Source organism: Macaca thibetana, chromosome 12, assembly GCF_024542745.1.
Source record: "Macaca thibetana thibetana isolate TM-01 chromosome 12, ASM2454274v1, whole genome shotgun sequence".
Taxonomy (NCBI): domain Eukaryota; kingdom Metazoa; phylum Chordata; class Mammalia; order Primates; family Cercopithecidae; genus Macaca; species Macaca thibetana.
The window spans coordinates 15,383,794-15,398,931 of record NC_065589.1 but is presented as its reverse complement, the minus strand read 5'-3'; the positions used below and the strand labels follow the sequence as shown (position 1 = coordinate 15,398,931).

The 15,138-nt window shown below is 41.1% G+C and overlaps 1 protein-coding gene across 3 annotated transcripts in view; it reads left to right on the top strand.

The window, feature by feature from the left end:
* The window catches only part of COL4A3 (collagen type IV alpha 3 chain), a 148,613-nt gene that overhangs the window by 59,788 nt on the left and 73,687 nt on the right, over positions 1 to 15,138 (top strand). For all 3 annotated transcript variants that reach the window (XM_050752305.1, XM_050752307.1, XM_050752306.1), the window contains exons 2-3: positions 11,566 to 11,622; positions 13,730 to 13,819. In XM_050752305.1, the coding sequence (XP_050608262.1) occupies positions 11,566 to 11,622; positions 13,730 to 13,819 (147 nt within the window). The remainder of the gene's footprint in view (positions 1 to 11,565; positions 11,623 to 13,729; positions 13,820 to 15,138) is intronic.

Below are 15,138 nucleotides of genomic sequence, written 5' to 3'. Positions count from 1 at the left end.
GGAGGACAGAAGGAAGAGAGAGGTCCCTGTCTGCCATTCCAAGGTAGAAGCTCATCTCTCACTGGAGCTCACAGCTGATCTCTTCTTTTTTTTTTTTTTTGAGACGGAGTCTCGCTCTGTCACCCAGGCTGGAGTGCTGTGGCCGGATCTCAGCTCACTGCAAGCTCCGCCTCCCGGGTTCACGCCATTCTCCTGCCTCAGCCTCCTGAGTAGCTGGGACTACAGGCACCCGCCACCTCACCCGGCTAGTTTTTTTGTATTTTTTAGTAGAGACAGGGTTTCACCGTGTTAGCCAGGATGGTCTCGATCTCCTGACCTCGTGATCCGCCCGTCTCGGCCTCCCGAAGTGCTGGGATTACAGGCTTGAGCCACCGCGCCCGGCCGATCTCTTCTTTAAGTTTCTACCTTAACTTTTTTTTTTTTTTTGAGATGGACTCTCGCTGTTGCCCAGGCTGGAGTATAGTGGTATGATCTCTGCCTACTGCAACCTTCGCCTCCCAGGTTCAAGCAATTCTCCTGCCTCAGCCACCTAAGTAGCTGGGATTACAGGCGCTCAACACCACGTCAAACTAATTTTTGTATTTTTAGTAGAGACAGAGTTTCACCCAGTTGGCCAGGCTGGTCTTGAACTCCTGACCTTAGGTGATCTACCCGCCTTGGCCTCCCAAAGTGCTGAGATTACAGGCATGAGCCACTGTGCCTGGCCTGTATCTTAATTTTTTAATGCAATTTTTATATTGCCACAGAAAAAATGTAATGAAGATAATTTGCACCAGGAATCACCAAGTTTTTCCCATAAAGAGCCAGGTAGTAAATATTTTAGCCTTTGCAAGCCAAGAGGCAAAATGAAGGCTACTGTGCAGATACCTATATAACAAGAGAGAAAATAAATATCCACAAAACTTGTAGTGATGAAATGCAAACTTAATTTATGGACACTGAGATTTGGAGTTTATATAATTTTTACATTACAAAATGTTATTTCTCTCTTGATTTTGTTTCAACCATGAACAAATATGAAAACCAGTCTTAGCTCATAGGCCAGCTGGAAACAGCCAGAGGGCAGATTTGGCCTGCAAGCTGCTGTCTGCCAACTCCTGCATTATACAGCTAATTTCATGAGCTACTATGTTATGTTTATCACTAGGATTCTACATCCCATCATGAGGGCCACAGTGATAGGGTGAGGTGGAGAGAAACGTACCCCTCCTCCCCCAGTACCTTGTGGCCAGCAGCTCCCGTCAATAATGAAATACAGGCCGGGTGCGGTGGCTCACGCCTGTAATCCCAGCACTTTGTGAGGCCGAGGCGGGCAGATCACCTGAGTTCAAAAGTTCAAGACCAGCCTGGTCAACATGGTGAAACCCCATCTCTACTGGAGAATCGCTTGAACCTGGGAGGTGGAGGTTGCAGTGAGCCTAGATTGCACCACTGCACTCCAGCCTGGGTGACAGAGCGAGACTCCATCCCCCATCCCCACCCCCTCCCCCCAAAAAAGGAGAAGAAGAAATGCAACACTGCACCTGAGAATATGACCCTGGGTCAGACTGTCTCACCTGAATTCAGATACCCGCTCCCAGTGTTCCTTCCTATCCTTAGCCTCTCAAAATTTGAGTTTTCTCATCGATCAGATGGAGCTTATAGTAGTACCTCCCTTACAGAATTGTTGTAAGATATAATGAGATAATACGAGACCGCCAGCACGGAAAGTGCTCAAAACATACTGAGATCATTACAGTGCTGACGGAAGTTCATTTCCTCTACCACCATCCTGATCAAGGGATCCTGTGCAGTCTATTTTTCTTACATGAATGGCGAAGGTTTCTCGGTCTTTCTGCATTCAAAACCTTTAGGGGGAAAAAGAAAAGAAACAAAAAAAGGAAGCTGGAGTTAATGATTATAGGTATACCTACCATTCTCTGCATTGCATAAGATGGGCAAAATTTCCTTACCGTATTGTTTATTCTCAAATGTACCAGAGAGCTCTCATTGCACCGTCTTTGTCAGAGTTAGTAATCTGTATGCTTGCTGTCATCCAGAAAATCAAAAACGGGTGGCTGGTTTAGATGTCTAGACTAGTGATGTGTCTCTGGACAGGAGTTGAGGGATAGGAAGTGGCAGCTGCAGTGAGATTTCTGTGATGTCCAAGTGTGGTGACAGCAGCTTCAGGGTGGGGCAGGCAGGGGTACCGTGCAAAGCAGTCCAGGGTGTCATTCTCCTTCACTGGAGGGCATGGTGCCAGGGCACATGGTTGGTTGCTTAAGGCAGACACGGGCAGAGGCGGCCCTGCAGAGGACAGCTCGTGGCGTCTGTCTGGCATGGTTTGGCTATACTTGGTCAGCTCTTCTTTTCACACACAAAAACTTTCCCCTCAGGCTATTGGCTGGGCAGAGGGACTGGCAGGGTCAGTAATCATAATGCAAAATCAACAGACCTGCTCAGTAGGGTGTTAACCAGCTGTGAACGGTGCCAACTCCCCCTGCTATTAAACCAGGCTGGGCTGGGCTGGGCTGGGCTGGGCTCCGGGAGAGAGATTGGAGAAAGGCAGGGCAGGCCACGTCTGTTTCACCAGCATGCACAGGAACGAGCATGCTGGCTGTTGACAGTAGAAAGAGGAAATAGTCAAGATTATTTGGGAATTATGTTCTGGTCTATTAATAAAAATGCATGTGCATTTAATGAACAATGAAAATGGATGTGTTTAATGAGATCCTTCATGAGTTTTAAGGGTAAAAAGATAATTGTTTACAGTGCGTGGGGGATATAAGGAATTGTGAGACACAGTTCCCACCTGCAGTTTAGGGAAAGTGATAAACCCTCAACTCCGGAGCACCTAACGATCGGTATCAAGTCGATGAGTCAGTAACAGCCTACAGTAACGGCTCTGTGTATCCTATGAACTCTTCTAAGGGCTTACCTGTGCTAGCCAATCTGACCCCATTTCACAGATGTGGAAACCGAGACACCTGAGACTGCCTAGACTTACAGAGGTGAGGTGGCAGAGCCGGATTTAGACCCAGGAAGTCTGTCTCTGGAACTGGTGCCCTGCAGCCTGTACCACTTTGCCTCGTAAGAGAAAGTGATGTGCAGGGGAGACATGGGTGACACATGGGCACTGAGAGAATGGAGATCAAGAGAAGAGTGTGAGACCCAACTGATCCGCACTGCTGGAAGGCTTGCTGCCTTTGTATAATACATTTGATCTGGCACCTTTCTTGGATAAGCATCAAATACCACCAGGGTCTCTAACCAATATTTTGTTAAATAAAACATTGTAATGTGTCTGTGCTCTTAGGCAAATGATATTTGGCTAATCAACCAAAATAATCAGTGTACTCTAATAATAGTATTAACAAATACAAGTTAATTCACTTGTTTGTTAGAGATAGATAACAGCAGTCTCTCACCCTTGCCCTTAGATTCAACACCAGTTCTTTGGCACTGGACAAGGGACTTCAAGAGGAAATGTCAGGGAGGAAGGTGGCTAGTGCAGACTGATGGAAGAAAGGATCAAACAATAGTTGTGGATGTCCTTTGGCTTGGGATCTTGTAGCCAAAAAGGACAGAAGGGAGGCCCCCAATGACTGAGTCCTTATTGAGTGCCGGGTACCAGCCATGCTAGTGATAGCATCTCAATTCCTTCGCACAAAAGCACTGCAAGATACATCCTAATATCTCCCTTGACAGATGGGGAGCTTGGAAGGATTAAGAAATTTCCCAAAGCTCCAGTTTGTAGCTACAATGCTGGCAGTAGACTCTACATAGATGGGTCCATATATATTCAGTAGGTCCATACATACATGGCCTGTGATTTCTGGAATTCCAAACCTTTTTGATTCTCTACAATGAAAGTTTATTTTGCATTTTAAGTAAGGCTGTAAAACATAAATGCAACTGTGAAAAAGAATGATTTCCACAAGTTTAACTGCTTAATATTCAAAAGTGCTAAAACATCATGTAATCTCGGGTCATTTCCTGATGGTGGGTTTAATAGCCATAATATTATTATTAAGAGCTTTCTCCTCATGACAAATGATTTTGTATTCCATTAAGATATGAGGAAACTATGGGGTAATTTATTGTTGGAAGGAGAAAAATCATAAAAATGTTGCTTAAGAAATATCCATTAGTTATGCTTCCTTAATAGTTAGCCTTTGGCCATCCTGGTTTTTTAAGTGATTTAACAGTTGAATAGTAATGAATGGGTTATTACTATTAAAGTAACCGTAGTGTTTCAAAAAACTGGGTCCAACAATGTAGATGGATTAAAATCAATAAGAATAAAAATATGGACTCTGTATCTTTTAAATTAAATAATCCATTTGAATTTTTGAATTATGGAAACATTTGCAATATGAAAATGTATTTAAGAAAAAACAGCATTAGTGAGAGAAATCAATATCTTGACTCTTGAGTTACTGTCATCACCATCCAAAAGTATTCAAGCACCCCTGTTCTGGGGTCTCTGGAACATCACACAGGCAGGGCTTGTTTCTAGAGCAGCAGCTGAACAGCAGCCAGAGAGCTGCGCTGACTATAATTTTGAGTTCACACAATCAGGTGCAGCATCTACACGTCAGCAACATTGTCACATACTCTGAAGTCCTAGTCAGCTTAATTATGCAGCTGCACGGGCAAGCCACGCCTTGCCAATTTAACTGAGAATTAAAGCTGGAATGAGTTTGGAGCAGTTCCACTAACTGGGGCATGGAAATACAGCTCTAGACCTGGCTCTGGAGCCTCATCTGCAGGGCAGACCACATGCACATAGATGATATGGCAGACATGTATAACTGGAGAGTACAGTCAACCCTCTCACAATGGTTCTTCATTTAACTGACTGCTGGATGGACCAGAATTCTCCATACCTCTGTGCAATAGCAGCCCGGAGCTGGAGGCGTCCCCCTAGTATAGCTAGTATACATGTCTGCTACACCAATCAGTTTTCTTTTATTTTTTATATTATTTAAAATATTTTTGTGGCTACATAGTAGGTATATATATATTTATGGGGTACATGAGATGTTTTGATACCGGCATGCAATGTGAAATAAACACATCATAGAGAATGGGGCATCCATCCCCTCAAGCATTTATCCCTTGAGTTACAAAGAATCCAATTACTTTTTTTTTTTTTTTTTTGTCTGAGACAGGGTCTCACTCTGTTGCCCAGGCTGGAGTGCAATGGCCTGATCTTGGCTCACTGCAATCTCTGCTTCCTGGGTTCAAGCAATCCTCCCATCTCAGCCCTCTGACTAGCTGAGACTACAGGTGTGCACCACCATGTCCAGCTAAATTTTGTTTTTGTTTTTGTTTCTTTGTAGAGATGGGGTTTCTCCATGTTGCCCAGGCTGGTCTCGAGCTCCTGATCTCAGGCGATCCGCCTGCCTTGGCCTCCCAGTGTGCTGGGATTACAGGCATGAACCCTCGTGCCTGGCTGCGTTCTTTATTTTAAAATACACAATTAAGTTATTATTGACTATAATCACCCTACTGTGCTACCAAATAGTCTTATTCATTCTATTTTTTTTTGTATACATTAATCATCCCACCTCCCATCCAACCCCTCACTGCTCCTCTTAGCCTCTGGTAACCATTCTTCTACTCTCCATGTCCATGAGTTCAGTTGATTTGACTTTTAGATCCCACACATCATTGAGAATATACAATGTTTGTCTTTCTGTGTCTGGCTTATTTAATTTAACATAGTGATCCCCAGTTCCATCCATGTTGTTGACATCCATCCAGTCATCCAACAATGACTGGATCTCATTCTTTTTCATGGCTGCATAGTACTCCACTGTGTATATGTACCACATTTCCTTTATCCATTCGTCTGTTGATGGACACTTAGATTGCTTCCAAATCTTAGCTATTGTATACTCTGGTTTCTCTTCAGATCGTATAAATCTTTCACCTTTTACCAAATCTTAGCTATTGTAAACAGTGCTACAACAAATGTGGGAGTGCAGATATCTCTTCGATACACTGATTTCCTTTCTTTTGGATAGATACCCAACAGTGGGATTGCTGGATCATATGGTAGTGCAATTTTTAGGTTTTTGAGGAACTTCCACACTGTTCTCTATGGTGGTTATACTAATTTACATTCCCACAAGCAGTGTACTAAGGTTGCCTTTTCTCCACTTCCTTTCCAGCATTTTTTATTGACTGTCATTTGGATATAAGCCATTTTAACTGGGGTGAGATGATATCTTAGTGTAGTTTTGATTTGCATTTCTCTGATGATCAATGATGCTCTCTGTGTGTCTTCTTTTGAGAAATGTCTATTCAAATCTTTTGCCCATTTTTAGACCAGATGGTTTTAAGATTAGCTATTTCACTCTAATTCCTGACGGTTGAACTACTATTTTAATGAAGTAATTTAAATATTAAATAACTAAGTGATTAAATATGAATGCATAAAAAGACATTTGCTTATGTAAAAACAAGGTTGAAAGATTTGATAAAATGAAATTGAGAGAAAAACTATTATTCAATTACATGTGACTGAGCTAGCACTTAAAGAGTTAGAGAAAAATATGGATTAATATCCAGAAGGACTCTACAGTCAGATCGCTCCACAAGCATCTTTTTTATTTTATTTATTTACTTTTTATTTTTTTTGAGACAGAGTCTAGCTCTGTCACCCATACTGGAGTGCAGTGAAACAATCTCGGCTAACTGCAACCTCAGCCTCCTGGGTTCAAGCAATTCTCATGCCTCAGCCTCCTGAGTAGTTGAGGTTACAGGCATGCACCACCAAACCCTGCTAATTTTTGTATTTTTAGTAGAGACGGGGTTTCACATTGTTGTCCGGGCTGGTCTCAAACTCCTGACCTCCAGTGACCCACCAGCCACTGCCTCCCAATGTGCTTGGATTATAGGAATGAGCCCTATGCCTGGCCCCCACAAGCAATTGGCCTGTAAAAAAAAAAAAAATCTAAAACCGGAATTTGTTGATGGTGCACTGTGGGTGTGATTTAGCAAGAATGATGCCATTGAACTCTAAACAGCAGACCCATTCCCAAAGGAGCAACCTGGACCCTATCTCACAAGATTACAGAATTCATGAGCATTTATATATTTTAAGTTGACTAGTATTCATGTTTCTGTTTTTTGACTCTTCCTTTAACTTTTTCAATTAACTAATAAGCTGGTACTCAACTATCAAATAGAAATTCTACCTTAATGTGCAAACAAACCAAATACAACAAAAACTAAATATTTTACCACTAAAAGTTCAAGACTCAAACTGAGGGACAATAACAAAAAGAAAAAATCAAGAACTGTGATTTTGATGACAACAAAGGAGACGCCTTGTGGCGGCAGGTGGTGATGGGAAGGCAGACGCCAGGCAGGGAGGACTCATGGGAGCAGCACACTCACATCAGAGCCCCACACCTGACTGCTGAGCACCCGGGTGGGTCCTAAGGATTCTTGCAACCGTGAGAGCCACTTGTTGACATCGGGCCTCAGGTGTTGACTGCGGGTGAAAGCACTGACAAAATCTCTGGCATAAAATAATGGATTTGCTAAAACTTCAACAGTTTTTCATTTTCTATGGTCATTGAGGACCTTGTATAAGGCTGAAGATCTAATTTAAAAACTGGTATCCTGAAGTTATTGTATCAACATCGATTTCTTAGTTTTGGGGATAAGGGTTGTAATTAGATGGGGGAGAGGCATACAGAAGTATTTGGGGTACATTGTCATGTTGCATGCAGTCTACTTTTGAATGATTTGGGGGTAAAGTTGTGTATGTGTGTGTGGAGAGAGAGAAAGAGAGAAGGAGAGACAGAGAGATGGAGTAGGTGGAACAACAAAACAGTTGGTGAACTTCGATGGGAGGAGATACCAGTGTTCACGGTACAGTTTGTCAACTCTTCTGAGGGTTGGGTTTGTACTTTTTCCAAAAGCATTTCTTTTAATCCAAGCAACTAACAAATAATTAGCCTTTTGTTAATTTTAACATGTGTTAAAATAGCCAAAGTCTCTGGTTCCATTTTTTGCCATTTTGATCATAGTTGTTCATAATTCATACATACAGAAAATATCTTCATCATGGCACCTCATCAAATAGCAATGCAATTCATATGCCTTCAAGTTGGATGCAAATAAACCAGCTGTCCATCCACTCATTGATTCATCCAGTCAATCCACAAACATTTGTTGAGGACATCTTATATGCCAAAGATACCAGTGTGAATATGACTGCACAGTTCCTTCTCTCCTGGGACAAACAGTCATCAGAAAAAATAGACATTGAATTTCTAACTGCAAAGGTTCAATGGGAGTGTATAGGCAAAGGGGGCCAGTCTAATCTGGAGAAGATCAACACTTATTTGCTTAAGTCAAGACCGAAAGAATTTTAGTAGCATATGGTGAACGTGACTCCTACTCCAAGAAATAAAATTAAGCCTGTCTCAAGGCCCCTACACCTTCTCACGGGTTAGAGAATTGCCAATATGCTCTTCTTCCCTCTAGTCCTAGAGGCTCAGAATCCAGATGTTGTGTGGCATCTGGGAGGCAGAAGAATCAGAGGTGATCACTGTCCATTTGAAAACAGTGGCCAGCTACCTCCATGCACACTTGAGCCCAAGGTCCATGCCCAGATTGAGCTTCCTTACCCAGTATCAGGTACCCTTGGGTGTAGGACTCAGGCTTTCCTTTTGGAGGCCCTGCTGCCTCTTCCAGATGCTGTGGGGGAGTAGCATGCTGGGGGGTAGGAGGGGGTTCTGAAGACTTGCATTTCCAAGAACTTGCATTTCTGACAAGTCTCCAGGTGATGCTGCTGTCTGGGAATCCACATGTTGAGCTTTAGTAGAGTATATTTAAAAGATGTGATTGAAATGAGCATTAAAGTTTAAAAGTCCAGAAAGACAAGACTAAAATCATTTAGTCAAGACATGACTTCACGATCCCAAATATTTGGGAGGAAAATTGCAATGAGTTAGTCTTCTAGAAATACCAAATACGCAACTTTGAGGAGACTATAGAATTTCCTTCTCAGTCAGTTACTTTCTCTTTTTTAATTTCAGTAGCTTATGGGGAAACAGGTGGTGTTTGGTTACATGGATAAGTTCTTCAGTGGTGATTTCTGAGATTTTGATGCACCCATCACCCGAGCAGTGTATACTGTTCCCAATGTGTAGTCTTAAATCCCTCACCCCGCTTTTACCCTTCCCCCAATTCCCCAAATCCATTGTATCATTCTTATGCCTTTGTGTACTCAGAGCTTAGCTTAGCTCTCACTTCTAAGTGAGAATATGCGATGTTTGGTTTTCCGTTCCTGAGTTACATCACTTAGAATAATGGTCTCCAGTTCCATCCAGGTTGCCGCAAATGCCATTATTTCATTCTTTTTTTTTTTCTTTCTTTCTTTTTTTCTTTACGGAGTTTCGCTCTTGTCACCCAGGTTTGAGTGCAATGGCACGATCTCGGCTCACTGCAATCTCCGCCTCCCAGGTTCAAGCGATTCTCCTGCCTCAGCTTCCCAAGTAGCTGGGATTACAGATGCCCATCACCACGCCAGGCTAATTTTTGTATTTTTAGTAGAAAAGGGGGTTTTGCCATGTTGGCCAGGCTGGTCTCAAACTCCTGACCTCAGGTGATCCGCCTGCCTGCCTCCCAAAGTGCTGGGATTGCAGGCGTGAGCCACCGTGCCCAGACTATTCCATTCCTTTTTATGGCTGAGTAGTATTCCATGGTATGTATACCACATTGTCTTTATCCACTCATTGATTGATGGGCATCTGGGCTGGTTCCAGATGTTTGCAATTGCGAATAGTCCTGTTATAACTATGAGTATGCAAATGTCTTTTTCGTAAAATGACTTATTTTCCTCTGGGTAGATACCCAGTACTTTCCATTCCTATAAATTACAATGTATATAAACATGATGAGTGTCAAACGATGAATGTCTCAAAATTACTATGCGCTCTCTTCCTGGAATGACAGCAAGACCTACTGCCCAAGACTAAGGAAAGATACTCAGTTAAAGACACTCTTGTTTGTTTGTGTGGGTTTTTGTTTGTTTGTTTGTTTTGGTTGTATAAATAGAATTCTCCACCTTAGGAATATCTAGCATTTCTTTTTTTATTTTCCCTACTAACCACCCAGTATATCTCCTAGATGTGCCTGGCCTCCGCTATCAACATATTTTCTGGAGAAAGCAAATTAATTTTCAGTTAATATTAATCTGAAGAAAAAATAATAAAGAAAAGGATTAATGTATAACCATATAATATGTAGCATGTATGTCAAAACACATTTTTTTTTCTTTTTTGGAACAGAGTCTCACTCTGTCACCCTGACTGGAGTGCAGTGGAATGATCTCAGCTCACTGCAACCTCCACCTCCTGTGTTCAAGCCATTCTCCTGCCTCAGCCTCTGGAGTAGCTGGAATTACAGGAGCCCACCACCACACACAGCTAATTTTTATATTTTTTTAGTAGAAATGGGGTTCCACCAGGTTGGCCAGGTTGGTCTCAAACTCCTGACCTCAAATGACCTGCCTGCCTTGGCCTCCCAAAGTGCTGGGATTACAGGCATGAGCCACTGTGCCCAGCCAAAACATATTTTAAGTCTATTATTTGAAACTATTTCTTTATTCCTCTGCTGGCAGATAAAAGTTTTACAAATTTGATGTCCATTGTAGCTAGTATGTGCATAGGTGTGCGGGCTGGGGGGTAAGTGTGTCACAGTGACTACTTAGGTGGGATAAGGTATGTCTAACTCATGGCTGAATTTTTTGTTTTGGTTTTGGTTTTATAAGGAAGAACATTCTGTTGTTCAAAACATTTGAGAATAAAAAAAAGAAAGAACATTCTGATACTAGTTGTTCTCCTTAAAGATGCATAATGGATATTGATCCTCTTCTCAGTCTTAAACATTATTTAAGTCAAAGAAAACCTTAATATCACCTATAGAATATATTACATATTAATCTATGCAAATATATGTAAGGTTGGTGCAAAAGTTATTGTGGCTTTTGCCATTGAAAGTAATGGCAAAAAAAATCGTTCAAGTAATGGAACCAACCAAATACCCTGTGTTCTACATAAGAGGTATATATATATTATACACATATACACATATGCATATATGAACATTATGTAGAACCTAAGAATTTGCCAGTATCTGACCACTTTCTACCTATGACAGCTGCAATTTCTTATGATTCAATTAGACAGTATCCTGAAAAGAAGGAGAGCTGACTTTGTCATTTCCATATATAAATTATTAGGTTGGTACAAAGGTAATTAAAAGTGATGAGAAAAACTGCCATTACGTTAATACTTAAAATTCCCAAGTACAATACAAATGATGTATTCTTATCCAACATTTCTCCCTTATGCAACATGTTCTCAGTTTTCTGCTTTATTCTATTGATATATTGATGTGTTTCTATTGATATATTGATATATCGCTACAAAGTCACCTGGCTCCTAACCGATAGTGTCCAATACTCAAAGAACAGAGAAATGCATTTGCTTTTACCCTGCCTGTTGGGATTTATTCAGTTGTTTCTAAACAAAACCCTTTCTCTTTCCCTCTTCCTAGGGTTGTGTCTGTAAAGACAAAGGCCAGTGCTTCTGTGATGGAGCCAAAGGGGAGAAGGTAAAAACAAAACCTAATACTGCTTGTTTACACTGTAAAGCTCTACAAGGTAAAACTCACCTTCTTCTTTCATCGGTAGCAGAAAGATCAGCAGTATGTTGTTACATTTCCCAAATCCGATGTCAAAGTAATTGTATATAAACATTAACCTAAAAAAAAAAAGAAAGAAAAGAAAAAAAAGTCATCTAGGAAGCTTCAGATACCTTGTATATACAACGGCAATTAAATTACAACTCTCTTGGTCTGTAAAGAATAAGTAGCAAATGAGAGAGAAAAAGTTTATGACAAGTCTCCATATGTATACACTATTTACAATGTTGCTAAACGCAAGAGAAGAACTGAAAACAAATTGACTCATTCACTTTGACAGAAAATAAACATTGAAATCCACAGATTTTTGTCCTGCAGCATTGGTTCAAGTTCGCCCCCTGGTGGAGAAATCCCACAGCAGCGCGTGGTTGAGGCAAAACTTCAGCTGAGGAAAGTAGCTCCATTGCAGAATTCAAGAAAAAAAGGAACGCCGTGAAATCTCATTAATTCGCTCCATTAACTTGCAATTTGTGATAATTAAGATAGAGGCAGAACTAAAGTTTTTTTCTTTGTTTACCAAACCCTTTCCTCAGAGACACTAATTAATTGTTTAACAATATTGAAGGATGACTATTTTAAAATATTTTAAGAACATATTTAAAGCTCTTTATCTAAACTAATTTCTATATCATGTGTATGCTAATTATAATAATTATACTTATTTTAAATTATTTCATAATTCACATGTAGTTGGATTTAGGTTTTTTCTTGAATATGTGAATGTATTAAAATTCAGGTTCCCATTGAGAAGCACTTTCTCTGTGATTCTCCTTGCATTCAAGAAGCATTTATTGAGTTTCTACTATTTGCAAGATGCTATTCTAGGGTGTATAAAAGTAACCGAGGAGCGAGAGGGGTCTAGTACATTCTTTTATTTCTCTTCTTATTGAGTGTGTGTGCACACACACAATGTAAAATAGCTGACTTGTTCTTTTTTGTTTTAATTTGCCAATTGTGTAACTAAATTGACCCAATTAACCAAATCAGCCGGTGGCCTTTACTTTTGAAGAGTACAGTCGGCCCTCCTTATCCAGGCACTCTGAATTGTCAGATTCAACCAATGGCATATTGAAAATACTTGTAGGGAGGATAATAAAAAATAACAGTACAACAATAAAAGATAATACAAATGAAAAAATGCAGTATAACAACTATTTGCAAAGCATCTGCATTGTATTAGGTATTATAAGTCACCTAGAGAGTTAAAGTATATGGAAGGATGTTCTAGGTTATATGCAAATACTATGCCATTTTGTGTAAGAGACTTAAGGATCCACAGGTTTACATGTGGGGGGAAGGTCGTGGAACCAATGCCCCACCGACACTGAGGGACAAACGTAATTCCAAGATATACATCCATGGGAAGATTATTTGTTGGTAGAACCGTGTCAAGCCTTGGGCTTAAAATACTTTCACTCACTTTTACTAGGTACTTTCTCCTAATATTATCCGACTCCTTCTAAAACATTACTGAGCTCACACCTTTTTGGTTATGCCACCCTTGCTACCTCTCCTGCATCTCCCACACAAATAGCAGATTACTAACTCCTGTGTATTAAAAAAGGGCTGAGACTCATAACCTGCCTGGCGGCGTTCTTTCAAGCTACATAGTAATTATGCACACTCCCCAAACCCCTTCTTGCACCTGACCCTCACTGTCTCTCCATCCCACAACAAACACTCCACTAACCTTGAAGCTTCTTCCTGGGCTTTCCCTTTCATTTTTTATTCCTTCTCCGTTAAGCTCTGCTCTACATAGCCCTACCGTGGGGGAAAGTCAAGTTTCTACAAGACCAAGAGCCACCACTTTCAAGCCTATAGACAAATACTAACAACTGGTAGCTTTCTGGTTACCTATGCAGTCACTCCTGAGTGCTAATTATGATTTTTTTAATCCAAGGAAAAAATATGCAAAGAGTCATCATGAAGTCATAAACAAGAGAACATAAGGTTGTTGGTGTGTTTATTGTTGGATAGTTGTTGTTCTGTGTTTCTCACCTTGTTTTGGTTTTAACAGGGGGAGAGAGGCTTTCCTGGACCCCCTGGTTCTCCTGGCCAGAAAGGATTCACAGGTCCTGAAGGCTTGCTTGGACCACAGGGCCCCAAGGTATGTCATCCTGCAAGCTTGGAAAATCCCCAACCCACCTAACCCTCTTCATGCCTACCCCTGGGCTGTTGCAAACCTGGAGAGAATTCCACATCTTAGCCAACTGCTGGGTGCATGGCAAACTCCTGGTCCCCAGTATTAGCTGGCCACATAGAACCACAACCTGTTCCAAGACTATTGCAAATGATCATCATTAGCTTCAAGTCTGTGGCTCAAATTCATCTCCAGCTCCCTCCCTAATCTACACAGTGTCTACATCTGTGTCTGTTCCTACCTCTATTCCTCCTACAGTGAAAAATGAGAGCCCTTTTCGCTTTTATTCAAGACCTGTCCAAACACCTGTGCCCCCATCCTTGGAATTCCTTGTTCCACGAGGTGCCTCCCCTCTCTCCAGACATTCCAGCTTTTCTTTTGTTATTTGATTTTCTCTTTCAGTTCTTAAACATGCAACTATTTTCCCATCATAATACAAAATTCCTCTCCATCTTTTAGGTCTTGTGCCCAAATGATTGCTCTCTTTTCCCTGACTTTCCTTTCTCTGTCAAACTTCTTAAAAGAATAGTCAAATATGCTGCCTGTAGTTCATCTACTATTCAATCCTTAGTAATGATTTGCCTGCTACCACCTCTCCTCTGAAAACACTCCAGCAAAGATCACCAATGGCCTTCAAGTGAGCAATGCCAATACATACTTTTGTGTCTTAATCTGACCTGAACCCCTCTGCTTAGTTTCAAATTATGTGGATCACTCTCCTCTCCTTGAAACACTTGTCTGTCTTTGTTTCTGTATTTCTCCTGTCTCTCCATCCTTCCCTTCCTTGTCTGTCTTTGTTTCTGTGTTTCTCCTGTCTCTCCATCCTTCCCTTCCTGGTCTGTCTTTGTTTCTATATTTCTCCTGTCACTCCATCCTTCCCCTTCCTTGTCTGTCTTTGTTTCTGTATTTCTCCTGTCTCTCCATCCTTCCCTTCCTTCGTGGGTTTCTCTTTTCCTTCTGGTCCCTTAAATATCCAGAGTCTACGACCCTTCACACTCATCACACATTCTTATCCTAAAGTCTGTGATACAGCAAAGGCCTTTGTTTAAATAAATACCCTAGAGGATTTACTAAATAACTGCATAACCACTGGATTTGCTGAGTACTCTTTCCTGCTGTGGACATTAGCTAGACTTAAGCCTGGCTTCTCACGCACCCACACATTCATTTCCCCGACTACTGACCTCCAGCAGGCTATAAACCAACTAATGAGCTGTGAAAAATAATTATAGTTGATCTACATAGGGTCTTTTAAAAATTTCATAATATATTAGAATATGTATTAC